General features: G+C 38.7%; 1 protein-coding gene across 1 annotated transcript in view; it reads left to right on the forward strand.

The window, feature by feature from the left end:
• Window positions 1-15,170, forward strand: part of LOC113168332 (trichohyalin-like) — a 287,283-nt gene that overhangs the window by 263,362 nt on the left and 8,751 nt on the right. The window contains exon 21 of the mRNA XM_033326581.1: window positions 14,659-14,703. Within this exon, the coding sequence (XP_033182472.1) occupies window positions 14,659-14,703 (45 nt within the window). The remainder of the gene's footprint in view (window positions 1-14,658; window positions 14,704-15,170) is intronic.

The raw sequence follows: 15,170 nt of genomic DNA on the forward strand, positions 1-15,170 counted from the left end.
TCAGTAGAAGCTAATGATTTCTCTCCTACCTTGTAGTGTAACAAGGAGCTCCAGACTGTGATGCAGAACAAGAAAGATGCAGCAATGAAGGACCAGCTGGAAGAGATGTTCACAGAGGTTTTTTTTTTGAATGTATGTTTTACAAGTAAGACTGATTTGTTGCTAAGACCGGACTCAATTGAGAGAGATAACAAATCTATTAACTGACATAGGAAAATGGTTATGTCTTCATGAAATGCTGTTTCAAATTGTATAAATTAAATTGCAGACCCATCTCGCTCTCTCTCTCTTTATATATCCTCATGCACTTGATAAAACATTTTGTTTCTCTTCATCTTTTATACCTTTTCCAGATTGAAGAGAAGAATATAGATGTGGAGCCTTTGATGAATCAGCTGGAAGAATTTTGCTGAAAAGGTTCATCTTTTCACTCAAATCTTCTCCAACATATTTAAACTAAATCCACAGTTTAGCTGTTTGTTGTAATGTTGTAACTTGACAGTACAAACCAATACATGCTTGTAAGTATTATGCAAGACGATGTCCTATGGGTGACTTACTGTTATTAAAGGGGCACAAATGACAGATGATATTGTCGGGAATCAACTCAATACTTTATTCTACAGTCAGCACATATTGTAGTTACTCTGTAACTACAATATGTACAAGGAACAACAGAAAAATAATATTATCAAAATGGCCGTTATCTGACGTTATCTGAGATTTACTGTATTCATCACACCTTCGTTCCAAAGTATGAACAGAAAATACTCCATACTTATTGAAATACATCAAAACTAAATCAAGAAATTTAGTTTGTGTCATTTACCTTCACATCTCAGGTAATAATGTGCAATAGCTATAATAATAATAGCCTATGACAAAAGTAAATACTGCGTTTTGACTGCAGGTAGAGCCTCAGGAATAGAATGACACCAACCAGACCAGTCATGGCTCAGCCTCTGCAGCTTGTATGGATCATAGTGAACACAGTGAAGTGGGAGTGGACGAATACTGTATGAGTAAAAATAAGCATAAACATAAAACTACATTTGTGAAACACATTGTTTAATATTTATAAATAAAGGACAACTAAAGCTAAATAAGTCTCAACTTCATCCAAGCCTAAACTCCCAAACAGAAGCCACAAGAGGAAATAAAAAATCTACCATATTAAGGCTTTTCAGTGGATTCCTCTGGTTCAACAATGTGACCTTGAACTGTAAACTGGTGTTCTGCAAACTTTCTTCTTTCCTTCTCACTGACAAACCCACAACAACAGCAGCTCTACACCATCAAAGAAATATGTTTCCTGGGGTAAGACTGGCTGACTGCTCTCATGTATGTAATAATGACGTGCTTTATGTGCCACTCGATACAAATCCACTTAAATTGTTTTTTTTTTTTGTTTTTTTTAATTTATTTTTTTGTGTTGTAAATTTACTTTGCTTGGGAATGTTTTTATGTCTTTTTATAGACTCCTCACTTAGATGCTCTGTATATTTTCTTTGTTATTACTATTACTATAACTAATATTACTACTGCAACATCTCCTTTAACATATTTGCATTTTATTTATTTTTTGCTAGTTAATATTTTCTATTTCTACTTTTCTATGTCTACTTCTACTAGGTAATTCTAATAACTGTATTCATATTTGTAAATGTGCTTCAGAACTGAAATTTGTGGGATATATGCTTTAATAAGTTGGATAATGTGTCTTTTTTTCATGTACTGTTGGGTGGGACAATTGTCAATTTAGTTCTGGTAGTGACATTAAAAGGTTTGTGTCTTCTATCTGTTTTCTGTCTTCTACACTTCTTCCCTAAATAACAACACATAAGTAGATGTCACACACTGAGTATGTGCAGTATGTAGAGGAAGTGGCTGTTACTAGGGGAAGGAGGCGTATACCAGTGTTACCAGACAGGTAGAGCTGGGTTGTTCACAAGTCCAAGTTCACAAGTATCCATGCAGTCTGTAGAAAAGAACAACTCATCATGAAACAGGTATGTTGTGCTTGAATATATAAATATATATGTGCTAATGGCCATGTATTTTATATTTTACATTTTATCAATCCTCTATTTTGCTATAATCTTAACCTTATATAAGCTAAAGGTCTCAGCATTTAGCCTCCAACTATAGATGATTACAGACTAAAATGTAAAAACTTTGTGTCTGGTAGAGAAGTTGTGTTTTTTTTTTTACATGTGGAAAATTACTTAGTTAATTTAAAAAGTGTTTTGCCAGAATTTATAATTTAGGCTATGCTAAAGTATAAACTTGTAATAAGTGTGATGACAAATTAGGTAGATACGTTTAAGTTTAAAACAATTAGATAGCACATTTGAAATACTTTTCTGCCACAAGAAGAACTGCAGCTAACCTCTCAACAAACAGAGTTTTGCCTGTACACAGGCGAGTGAAAGTATGATTTTGTTATGTGAACAGGTTTAAAATGTTTGTGTAAAAATGAAGCTGTTCATAGTGAAGATGTTGTCACAACTGTCGCTCTTAATTAACACAGACCGTTGAATATTGTTTCTTCTTCTCTTTCGGCTTTTCCCGTCAGGGGTCGCCACAGCGAATCATCCTTTTCCACCTCACTCTATCATGAACATCTTCTACCCTAACACTAGCCAACCTCATGTCCTCTGTTATAACATCCATGTATCTCCTCTTTGGTCGTCCTCTTGTCCTCCCACCTGGCAGCTCCATCTCCAACATCCTTCTACCAATATATTCACTATCCCTCCTCTGAACATGTCCGAACCATCTCAGTCTGGCCTCTCTGACTTTGTCGCTAACACAGTCAACATGAGCTGTCCCTCTGATGTACTCGTTCCTTATTCTGTCTAACCTGGTCACTCAGCCTCTTGTCTCTCTCTCACTGCAAATCACAATGTCATCCGCAAACATCATTGTCCAGGGAGATTCCTGTCTGACCTCATCTGTCAGCCTGTCCATCAACATAGCAAACAAGAGGGGACTCAAAGCTGATCCTTGGTGTAGTCCCACCTCCTCCTTGAACTCCTCTGTCTGACCTACAGCACATCTCACCACCGTCATACTTCTCTCATACATGTCCTGAAATAGTCTGACGTACTTCTCTGCCACTCCTGACGACCTCATACAGTACCACAGCTCCGCCCTCGGCACCCTGTCATACGCCTTCTCTAAATCCACAAAGACACAATGCAGCTCCTTCTGACCATCTCTGTACTTTTCCATCAACATTCTCAAAGCAAAAATGGCATCAGTGGTGCTCTTGCGGGGCATGAAACCATACTGCTGCTCACAAATCTCCACCTTCTTCCTAAGCCTGGCTTCCACTACTCTTTCCCACAGCTTCATTGTGTGGCTCATCAACTTTATTCCTCTATAGTTGCTGCAGTTCTGCGTGTCACCCTTGTTCTTAAAGATCGGAACCAGAACGCTTCTCTTCCATTCCTCAGGCATCTTCTCACTCTCTAGAATCCTATTGAACAAACTGGTTAGAAACTCCACTGCTGTCTCTCCTAAGCACTTCCACACCTCCACAGGTACGTCATCAGGACCAACAGCCTTTCCACTCTTCATCCTTTTCAGAGCCTTCCTAACCTCATCCTTTCCAATCTCTTCTATTTCCTGCTCCACAACATCCACATCTTCCTCCCTTCTTTCCCTGTCATTTTCCTCATTCATCAGCTCCTCAAAATACTCCTTCCATCTTTTCTGCACACTCTCCTGAGTTGTTAGCACCTTTCCATCTCTGTCCTTAATCACCCTTACCTGTTGCACATCCTTCCCATCTCTATCTCTCTGTCTGGCTAGCCTGTACAAGTCCTTCTCTCCTTCCTTTGTGTCTAACCTGTCATACAGCTCATCGTAAGCTTTCTGTTTGGCCTTTGTCACCTCCCTCTTCACTCTACGCTGCGCTTCCTTGTACTCCTGTCTACTTTCCTCAGTCCTTTCTACATCCCACTTCCTTCTAGCTAACCTCTTCCTCTGGACACATTCCTGTACTCCCTCATTCCACCACCAAGTGTCTTTACCTTCTTTCCTCTTTCCAGATGACACACCTAGCACCTTCCTACCTGTTTCCCTGATAACCTCTGCTGTAGTTTCCCAGTCATCTGGAAGCTCATCCTGACCACCAAGAACCTGTCTCAACGTCTGTCTGAATTCCTCACAAGTTTCTTCATTCTTTAACTTCCACCACTTGGTCTTCTTTTCTGTCTTCCCTCTTTTCTTCTTCCTGACCTCCAGAGTCATCTTACACACCACCATGCGGTGCTGTCTGGCTACACTCTCTCCTACCACCACTTTGCAGTCACTAACCTCTCTCAAATGACCTCGTCTACATAGGATGTCGTCCACCTGCGTACTCCTACCTCCACTTCTGTATGTCACTCTATGTTCCTCTCGCTTCTGGAAGTAAGTGTTGACTACAGCCATTTCCATCCTCTTAGCAAAGTCCACCACCATCTGTCCTTCCAGATTCCTTTCCTTCACACCAAACCTGCCCATCACCTCCTCATCACCTCTGTTGCCCTCACCAACATGCCCATTGAAGTCTGCTCCAACAACAACTCTCTCTCCTCTGGGGATACTCTCTATGACCTCATCAAACTCACTCCAGAATCTCTCCTTCTCTTCTAACTCACAGCCAACCTGTGGCGCATACCCACTGACTACATTCACCATCACCCCTTCAATTTCTAGCTTTAGGCTCATCACCCTGTCTGAGACTCTTTTCACCTCTAGAACACTGTTTACAAACTCCCCCTTCAGGATCACTCCTACCCCGTTTCTCTTCCTATCCACACCATGGTAGAACAGTTTGTATCCTCCTCCAATGCTACGTGCCTTGCTGCCCTTCCACCTTGTCTCCTGTACACACAGTACATCTACCTTTCTTCTCTCCATCATGTCTGCCAGCTCTCTGCCTTTCCCTGTCATTGTACCAACGTTAAGAGTCCCTATTCTCAAACCTATGCTCCTGCCTTTTCCCTTCTCTCTCTGACCACGAACCCTTCTGCCTCCCCTCTTTCCTCGACCAACAGCAGTAATTTCCACCGGCACCCTGTAGGTTAACAGCATCGGTGGCGGTCGTTGTTAACCCGGGCCTCGACCGATCCAGTATGAAAGTCTTGTGAATGATTCGCATAGTTATTTTGGCAATTTTTACGCAGAATGCCCTTCCTGACGCAACCCTCTCTATTTATCCGGGCTTGGGACCGGCACAGAAGTCACTGGCTTGCAACCCCTGTGGCTAGATTAGACAGTTGAATATTGTTTAATATGTATAAATCATGTAGCCTGCAAAATAAATGCACAGGACGATGGTGTATTTCTGGTTGTTGTAAAAGCAAGTTACAATATAAATTCCCGACCACTATAATCCACCAGGCAAGATAGGAAAAAATATTTTGCTTACAAACCAGCTGATCCACCATGTTTGACTTATATTACTTTTTTCCCTCTGTTTTTTATTCTGCTAAATCTCTCATCAGATTAATAAATTGTCCAATGGACCACAGCTCAGAATCACCAGTGTTCTGGTTGTTCATCTTCTACTGATACACCTTCACAGAGGTAACTTGTTTTTTTTTTTTTATTCTAGTAAAGTTAGAGTTATTTTTAGATAAAGTGATCAAATGTTGCAACTTAATAAACATTTTGTCACTTTGCAATACTTTTGCATTATCTTGTTAAAATCTGCTTTTGCTAACAATACATTTAACATCCTCTCACACTGACCTGTCCTATAATACAATATTATGTACATAATTTAACTGTCACTGTTTGTGAACACAGCAGTGACTGGTTAAAGCACAATTCAGTACCACTGCAGCTCAGTAGACACATTTATAAAGTATAGAGTTGTTCTCTGCTGCTATGATTCTGTCAGTCTGTACAGTAACTGTCATTATAGCTAAAAATAATATATGTAGTTTTGGCTGCTGAGGTTGTGGCTGTAACAATGGCTCTGAGATATTAGTTTTTATATAAGGTGAAACACTAACTATTTCCAGGTGTGGTGCGAACACATGACATGTTTGTGCTGACTGAACATTGACAATATTGAAGCATTTAGTAACATTGTCTATTGTGATATAATATTAATGCAGGTCAGGTAAAAACACCCTTCTATGAATATTAAGGGACTTCTCCTATTTAGTTCTTTCAGCAGAATTAAAACACAGATCTTTTACTTTCAGGTCAGTCTAAGTTAATTGGTTCATCTCAGCCAATATTGGCAATTGTTGGTGATGACATCATTTTACCATGTCATCTTGAACCTGCTGTGGACGTTGCTGCCAAGACGTTGGAGTGGACGAGATCTGACCTGGAGCCCAGATTTGTCTTAGTGTGGCGTGCTTCTCAGGACGTCTTAAATGTAAAAAATCCATCCTACAGAGGAAGAACATCTTTGTTCACTGATGAACTGAAACAAGGAAACATTTCTCTGAAACTCTCCGAAGTCAAACCTGCTGATCAGGGGAGATACAGGTGCTGCATCCCAGAAAACGATGAAGAATATCTTGTTGAACTGGTTGTTGGTAAGTAGACAGATACTGTCTATGAACACAGTATAGTTTGGTTTTGTCTTTGCAGTAAACGTTTGTCAGGATTAAAAAACAGCTAAAACACAACGTTTACCTGTCATGGAAATTCCACTACATCAGTTTGAGAGCTACTAATTCTCTGGAGAATCAAAAACACAGTGTGATGATCCAGGTCAGATTTTATCCATGCAGCATGAAGAACAGACATCACCTGTGTTCTCTGATGAGAGCTTCCAAAAGGCTCTTATACCATTTCCCAAAAGAGATCCCCCCTTCACAAATTGTTATTTTCATTTTGTTCTATTGTTTTATTCTGTAAGTTTTATCAGCAGAAAGACAATACTTAATTTAAATGTAATGCACTTAAGTCTGGTTATAATCTTGTTCACAGTCATTGTATTTTTGTCTTTATTGAACACATCTGTTGAACATACAGAGTGATGGTGGAAAAAGAAAGTATAAATATATCTTCAGTAGTTCTTTTTAACTGGTTGAACCACCTTTGACAGCAACAAGACAACTCTACGGCATCTCTATTAGGTGGAGGCCTAAACACTGACTGGGCCACTCCAAAAGTTTGATTCTGTGTTTGTGACACTGTGAAGGTTTATTCCACAGCTAAAGGAAACATTTGCTTCCTGTTGCTGCCAAAGGTGGTTCAACCAGTTCTTAAAGAAAATAGTTTCACTTACTTTTCTTACCATCACTCTGTATGTTTACTGTGCCTGTTCAATAAAGACATGAAGGAACATGACTGGTTGTGTTCTATCAACTTAGAAATATTGTGTTTGTTCATATTTGTGACTTTGGTAAAGATCAAATCACATTTCATCACAGTTATGAAGAACTGTAATTTGGTGCTTACACACTGGTCATTGTTTTAAACATTTTCATTTTCTCAGCATCAGATGCTGCTGCCTCACCTGTCATCAGTTTAACAGGGATTGATGGAGATAAGGGTGGAGTGGTTTTACAGTGTGAGTCTAAAGGCTGGTATCCAGAGCCTGAGCTGTTGTGGCTGGACGCTGAAGGAAAGATCCTCTCTGCTAGACCTACAGAGACAGTCAGAGGTCCTGATGACCTCTATACTGTCAGCAGCAGAGTGACTGTGGAGAAGAGACACAGCAACAACATCACCTGTAGAGTCCAACAGAGCAAAATCAACCAGACCAGAGAGACACAGATTCATATACTTGGTATACACACACACACAAAAGTTTTAGTTCCAAATACCTGAGTAAAATATTTTAAATATTATTTTAATAATAATGTGTGTTTTCTAATTTCAGATGATTTCTTTAAGGTCCAGTCCTCCTCCTCTCATCTCAAAGCTGGTTTTGCTGTTATCTTTGTTGTTTGCATCATTTTGTTGATTGTACTTGTCTTTTTTGTGTGGAAATGGAAACAAAACAAAAGTGGTGAGTCACTTAACATCATGACTAATAATATCTGTCTGCTGCAAATTATTAGTCGCATCAATATAAAATGTGTCAAATTGCCAGAGAGTTTTTTTTTAGTAGATAATGTAATTTTTAAAGTGAAATGTCTAATGCTGTGATATCTTTATGAATAGTAGTAAATGTCTTTCAGACTTTAATTCTTCTGCTTTAATTTTACAAATTTAACAGATAAAGAAATAAAGAATCACTCTAAAACTCAGAAACCTGAAGAACAAAGAGAGGGAGAGCAGCTGATGACAAATGAAACAGTATTAATTGAGGTTTTGGACAATGGACAAAAGAAAATAAAAAACAAACATGTAAGTAACGTTTTTTCCCCAAAGGAATGACAGACACAGAGATAAACAACTGTAACTGTAACTGTAGAGAAGTCTTTAAATGACATAGCAAAAAGAAACTGGGACTTGAAGTAACTGTTTAACTGAAACCAACATGAACCAATGGATTCTTTATCAAACTCAAAGTTAAATCTTCTGATAAATTCATCATGAACAGAAAAGCAGCAATATTTAGATTTAATTGAGATTAGATTCAACTTTATTGCCATTAAACAATAATGCATCAATACAAGGTAACAAAAAACAGTTTAGCATCTAACCACAAGTGCAATAAGCATTATTTCTTGGATTTTAACAAAACAACATGTTTCTTTTAATTTCTCTTTTTCTACTTAGATTGTAAGAAAACCACCTGCTCCAGCTGGTACCTCCTCCTCTCTGGTAAAAGCTCATTTTAAAATAAAATTCATAAACTCATAGTTGTAGTTTTCTGAAATAGAAAACAGATGTTCATCAAAGTAAACTCCACAAGACAAACTTCCACAAACTGTATGCTCAGTCACATTCACTGAAAAAAATCTCATCTTGTTTCTAATCTCTGCCTCAGGAAAAGTTTATACGAGTTTCCAGGCAGATGTTGGAGGAGAAGCAGAGGAGAGAAGAAGCTGAAAAAGAAGTTCAGACTCTGAAAGAGCAGGTTCATATTTTCACAATATATATTCTTTAACAGTTAGAGATTTAGCTGTAAAAGCTTGTTTTCAATATTTGCTGTGTTTATCGCTTGATGCACTTTATACATGTATGTCACTTATTTATTTTAACACCGTTATCATTAAGTTTAAAAACAAACAAACAAACAAAACTAAACTTAAAATTACAAGCAAACATATTTACAAATAAATAAAACTAACAGAAATGCAGTTGTCACACCTTCAGAATTATCTGCTGCCTGCTCCAGTCACACCGCCAAACATCTCCTGTCTTCTTTTCTGTGCGGTGTCACCTTAAAAGAATATAACTTAGGTAACTAATTAATTACTGTTATACTGCTGGAACGCAAAGTCTTCATTATGTTTCCTACTGGAGGATGTTGTAGGTCCAGTTGACGAGGAGGAGGAGCTGGGAAAAGGGTAGATGTAACATCAGAAAAATCTACCTTCAACGGTCCCAAGAAACTCACATTAAGAAACTGTAGGATGTGAGATATATGTGGCACCCGGACCAGACTAGGAACCAGGTGATACTGGTTGTCGTCCATCAAATGCAGCAGAGGTTGCTCCTGGGCTGTGAAGTGCCCAACAAACAGCTCACAGTCCATATACCCTGCTGGTAATTTCCCTTAGAGGGCATTAGGGAACTCTTCCTTGTTTTAGTACTCAACAATGGGCCCCCTCTTGGCACAGAATACCCTCCAATGGTCAATAATGTCTGGGGTCTGGGACGTTAGGCGATGGTAGTGCTGCTCCCTGAAGTTGATCTACCGTCTTCAGAGCCTCTGGGTGTGGGCCACAACCTTAAGCGTCAGTGGATACCTGTGACTGGCAGAATACAAACAGTACCCTACTGTAATTGTCATCTTTAGGGGTGAGTGTCCTCTGACCCGGCCTACAGTATGAGGACATCTTTCCATTGACTCAGGTTCTCAGGGTGGTCTTGGCTGCCTGCCTCACAATAAATCTCCCAGCTTCCACCTCCTGTAGTGCCAGGGCCATGGCTTTCAGGTTCCACTTCCTCGTCATCCTCTCCCTCTTTCCCAGCTGGCAGATGCTAGGCATCTTTGAATAATATTAGAACAAAAAAAAAAAAATCTAAATTTTGTTATATGGACAGATAAAATAGTTCAAATAGCACTTTGTAACATATGTTTAGAAAAGTGCTCTATAAATAAATTTATTATTATTTATTATTATAAATAGTGCACATTTTCCACACAAATTGTTATATAACTGAAACTGCATAACAATTTGTATATCTGATACCTTTAATAGCATGTTGGTGCTTCTATAAACGAAAAGAAAAGAGAAAAACACTCTCTCCCCAAGCTTTTTTCTTCCACTACTTTCTGTTGTTTGTTTCTCCCACTTAATTCACTCAATTTTTCTCTGATTTAAATTTGAAATTTGAGTCTCAGATAAAGACACTTAAGTTAATATATGTTTAACCTATTTTTCACTGCTTTTCTTTCTCTATCAGTCACTAACACACACACTTACAGTCAAACACACAACTTGTTATTTCCAATCAAAAAGCTTTAAAATTCATTTGGACATGCTTCACAACTACTATAAAAGATGTTGGCTAACAGTACATTAAGATTAGATGTCGGTGAAGATCCTCAGTTATCCCAGTAAAGTTATCTGGAAGTTGAGTCATGACAACTGGACTTTACAATAATAATAATAAATTTATTCATAGAGTACTTTTCTAAACATATGTTACAAAGTGCTTCACGAGAGAGACTAAAAAACACATGTAGCCCAACAAGACCAACTTGAGCAAGCACTAGGCAAACAGTGGAGAGGAAAAACTCCCCCTAGAGGAAGAAACCTCCAGCAGAACCAGGCTCAAGTTAAACAGCCATCTGCCCCGACCCGTTGGGGTGCAGGAAACAGTTATACAAACAAAACAATAATACAAACAACTACCACATCGGTCCTTGGGGAGACCAGTTCCAACGTAAAGATATTGTAATCTAATGGAGAGTCCTCCCAAGGACAGATTTGTTTTAGCTTACAGAAGATCGCAAAAGGCTCGCCGGTAGAGGTATGTTTTAAGGAGAGTTTTAAAAGATGTTACTGAGTCAGCTGATCTTATTTCCTTGGGTAAGCTGTTCCACAGTTTGGGGGCTCTAACTGAAAAGGCTCAGTCACCTCTAGTAGTCATTCTGACATCGTGGACATACAGAAGATTTCTACCAGAGGATCTCAGGCTACGTGCAGGCTCATAAGGCTTTAAAAGCTGGGATAAATAGCTGGGGGAAAGGCCATGCAGAGCTTTAAAAGTTATTAATAAAATCTTATAATCAATCCTAAAACATACTGGCAGCCAGTGTAAGGAAGCTAATACAGGAGTGATGTGATCGTATTTTCTTTTTCTAGTTAAGAGTCTTGCAGCTGAATTCTGAACAATCTGGAGCCGATTAATAGATTTCTGGCTGAGACAGGAGACTTTCAGCCTAACAAGAATGAAGTCCAGCTTCCATGACTCTTGACTGTTTCAGTAATCAACAAATAAATATCTGAATGTTGATTCTGTAAGATCTTGTCTGCACCTACAACTTTTCTCCAGCCATATTCTTTATCTGATTACTGTAACTTTTAAGCTAGTTTCTCACACTTTCTTACGCTTTTATTGACGACACAATATGTCATCAAGCTAGCCTCAAAGTGCACAGGTATCCTGTTATAGTAAAAATGAAGGCACGCATAAGAAGGGAAAAAGTGTTGCCCTAAAGCAACTTGAGCGTGCTCATGGCTTTTGTTCTCTGTTATTTGGTAGCAGTCAGAATAAATCCATCATTGAGTCATCTAAAAGTTAGATGCTTAAATATCTATGTAAGCACATGGAATTTAGTATATAGATAGTTTAATATGTGATGATTTTGACTACTCATCGCTTTGCTGGCGATTGATTAAAAAAAAATGTCAGCAAAAAGACAGAAAACTACGTAAGAACGAATGTGATCAGATTTAGACGGTGGTCTCATCACTGATAGAAACTTTGATTGTAAATGAAACAAATGTTAATACTATTAACTATTACATGGCTTTAACAAAAAACATGATTCTCTTAATTTCTCCTTTTCTACTCAGTTGGGAAATAGTCGACCTCCTCCACCTGCTTATACGGTAAGAAGTCAAGTTAAAATAAATTTCATACACTCAGTAGTTTCCTGAAATGGAAAAGAGATGTTCATCAGACTAAACTCCACAAGATAAAATTCCTGCAGCTCTGAACAACACTGAACTTGCTGTAAGACACAATGTAGATGAAGATTCTCAGTCCTCCAGGTGAGGTTACCTGGAAGCTGAGTCAGTCGGGTTTCACCAACCAATATCAGTGGAATCAACCAACTTTCCTACCAATCTTTGTCTGTTCCCTTTCAGGGGTCCCCACAATAAAGCATCTGCCTCTATTTAACTGTACCCTCTGCATCCTCTTCTCTCACACCAACTAACTTAATTTCCTCTCTCACTACATCCATAAAACCCCTTCTTTGGTCCTTCCTCTAGATCCATTCACTGATATGTTCACAGTCTCTCCACTGACTATGTCCAAACCACATCAATCTGGCCTCTGACTTTAGCTCCAAAACATCTGACATGGTCTGTCCCTCTTGATCTTCAGATCTACTGCCTCCTATCTTGTATTCAGTGCACTTGTCTCTAAGCCGAAACTCTTTTATCACACAACACCTCTGACACTTTTCTCCACCCGTTCCATCCTGCTTGCACACAATTCTTCACCTCTTTTCCACACTCTCCGTTGTTCTGAACCATTGACCATAACTACTTAAAGTCCTGCACCTTATTTACTTCTGCTCCCTGTAACCTCACCGTTCCATTTGGTTTCCTCTCATTCACACACTTGTATTCTGTCTTGCTGCGGCTAAACTTCATTCCTCTGCTTCCCCTAGCCATCTCTACCTTCACTTTACACTGCATCTCCTTGTACTACTGTCTACTCTCCTCAGTCTCAGAGTGTCTCACTTCTTCTTATCTGACCCTTTTCTTTGTATACACATCTGGACTTCTTCATTCCAACACCACGTCTCCTTTTCACTTCCCTGATGAGACGGTCTCTTTGATCATATTAGCTGTAGTTGTCCAGTCACCTGAAAACTCCTCCTGACCACCCACACCTTTCTTCCTTTTTCAACTTCTGCCTCTTCTTCCTCTGCTTTGCCTAGTCTTCTTCATCTTCCTCAACACCATATGAATTTTACACACCACCATCCAGTGTTGTCTGGCTTCACTCTCCACTACCAATACTTTGGAGTCAATAATCTTTCAGATTACAACATTGGGGCAAACTGTAGTACACCTGAGTGCCTCCATTAAAATGTATCTCTCAGATCTATGCACTGGCTTCCTGTAGCTGCCTCGTCATCTCGTTCAAAGCCATGACCCCTGACTACAAAGCTGTCAACTCAACAGCACTGGCTAACCTGAACCCAGGCAAACTCTTTTATTTCTGTGGTTCCTCTATGGTGACATAACCTACCTACCTCTGCATGCTCAGCTGCAGAGCTGGGTCCTGCTAAAAACAGAACTCTTCCAAATCCTTCTCTGCACTCAAATCTTTCTCTGCACTTATAACAGTAAAACAGCTTTTATTAGAGCACTTTACATTCAAGTTTGTCTACTTGGATTAGATATTTGATTGCGTTGTACTTCACTTGTAAGTCGCTATGGTAAAATTGTCTGCTAAATAAACTCTTTAGTCAGTTGAATGTGAATGAAACAAATGTTAATTCAGACAAACAGGATTCTGTCTTGATCGTTAACACATTTTCCTCCACATCAGTGACTTTAGTTCAGAATCAACAGAAATCAGATGATGTTCAAAGTGTTAGTGTTAGTTTGAAGTCATTGACCTTAATAAGAGAACAGGTCTCTCATCTTCTCTTCTGTCTTCTCTCTGCTCTCAGGTGAATAAACTAAAGACTGAAGTTCAGAAGCTCAAAGAGGAGAAACAGAGGAGTGAGGATCAAAGACAGCAGCTGGAAAAGGAGCTGGAGACCAAGAATCAAGAGGTTCATGATTTACTGAGACTGAGTTTATTTATATTTAAATATGATAATGACATCCTGTAGTGTTGCTGCTGTTTTCCAGTTAAAAGCTGAAATATCACATTTCCTCCCGGATTCATGTGTCACAGTGTGACCAGACAAGTGGTTACATTTTTATGTTACAGCAAACATACAGTCAGTAAAGATGTGTGCACAAAGTGAAATATTTCTAATAATAATGCTCATCATCATCATCAGCAGAAACAAACTATGAAAATAAATAGGAATCAAATACAGCAGTATAGAAACATTTTTTGTTTTGTTTTCAGTAGAAAGAAAATTTTATGTTCAATGTTCAGACATTCAGACCTCATGTATGTCATCTTTATTTATTACTTTTTTTATTCTGCATCAAATATTATTAGAACTTTATTTGTTGAATAATTCTGAATTTTTCTTGTCATAAGAGAAAAAAATTTGAAACCTATTTAGAGAAAATGAACTAGATTGTGGATGTGCAATTCAAAAAACTCTATAGGGAAATGCGTATTTTAGAAAGATTTAAATTCTAAATTAATACTAATATATTTGCAACAAAGCAGCATGTTTCTCTTAATTTCTTTCTTTCTACTCAGTTGGAGAAAAGTCGAGCTGCTCCAGCTGGGTCCTCCTCCATTCTGGTAAGAGATCATTTTAAAATAAAATTCATAAATTCAGTAGTTTCCTGAAATAAAAAGTAGATGTTCATCAAAGTAAACTGCACAAGACAAACCTCCACAAACTGTGCAGCTCTGAACAACACTGAACATACTGTAAGACACAATGTAGATGAAGATTCTCAGTCCTCCAGGTGAGGTTACCTAGAATCTGAGTCTCATCAGTCGGGTAGATGTAGATCCCAGTTTTTTCTTTAGAGTCACTGCAGTGAGACAGTGACTGAGAATGAAGTGTGATCTTATTGAGGGTAATCTGGTTAAAGGTCAGTTTGATTTGGATTGAACTGCAGAGTTTGAACACAGGAGGAGCTGAGTGTTTCCAACTGGAACCAACAAACAAGAAATGCTACAAATCACATGATACAATATGTTTGTGGTGTGTTCATCACACTGTATGTTCAGTCACATTCACTGGAAGGAAACTCATCTGG

Source organism: Anabas testudineus, chromosome 18 (assembly GCF_900324465.2).
Source record: "Anabas testudineus chromosome 18, fAnaTes1.2, whole genome shotgun sequence".
Classification (NCBI taxonomy): domain Eukaryota; kingdom Metazoa; phylum Chordata; class Actinopteri; order Anabantiformes; family Anabantidae; genus Anabas; species Anabas testudineus.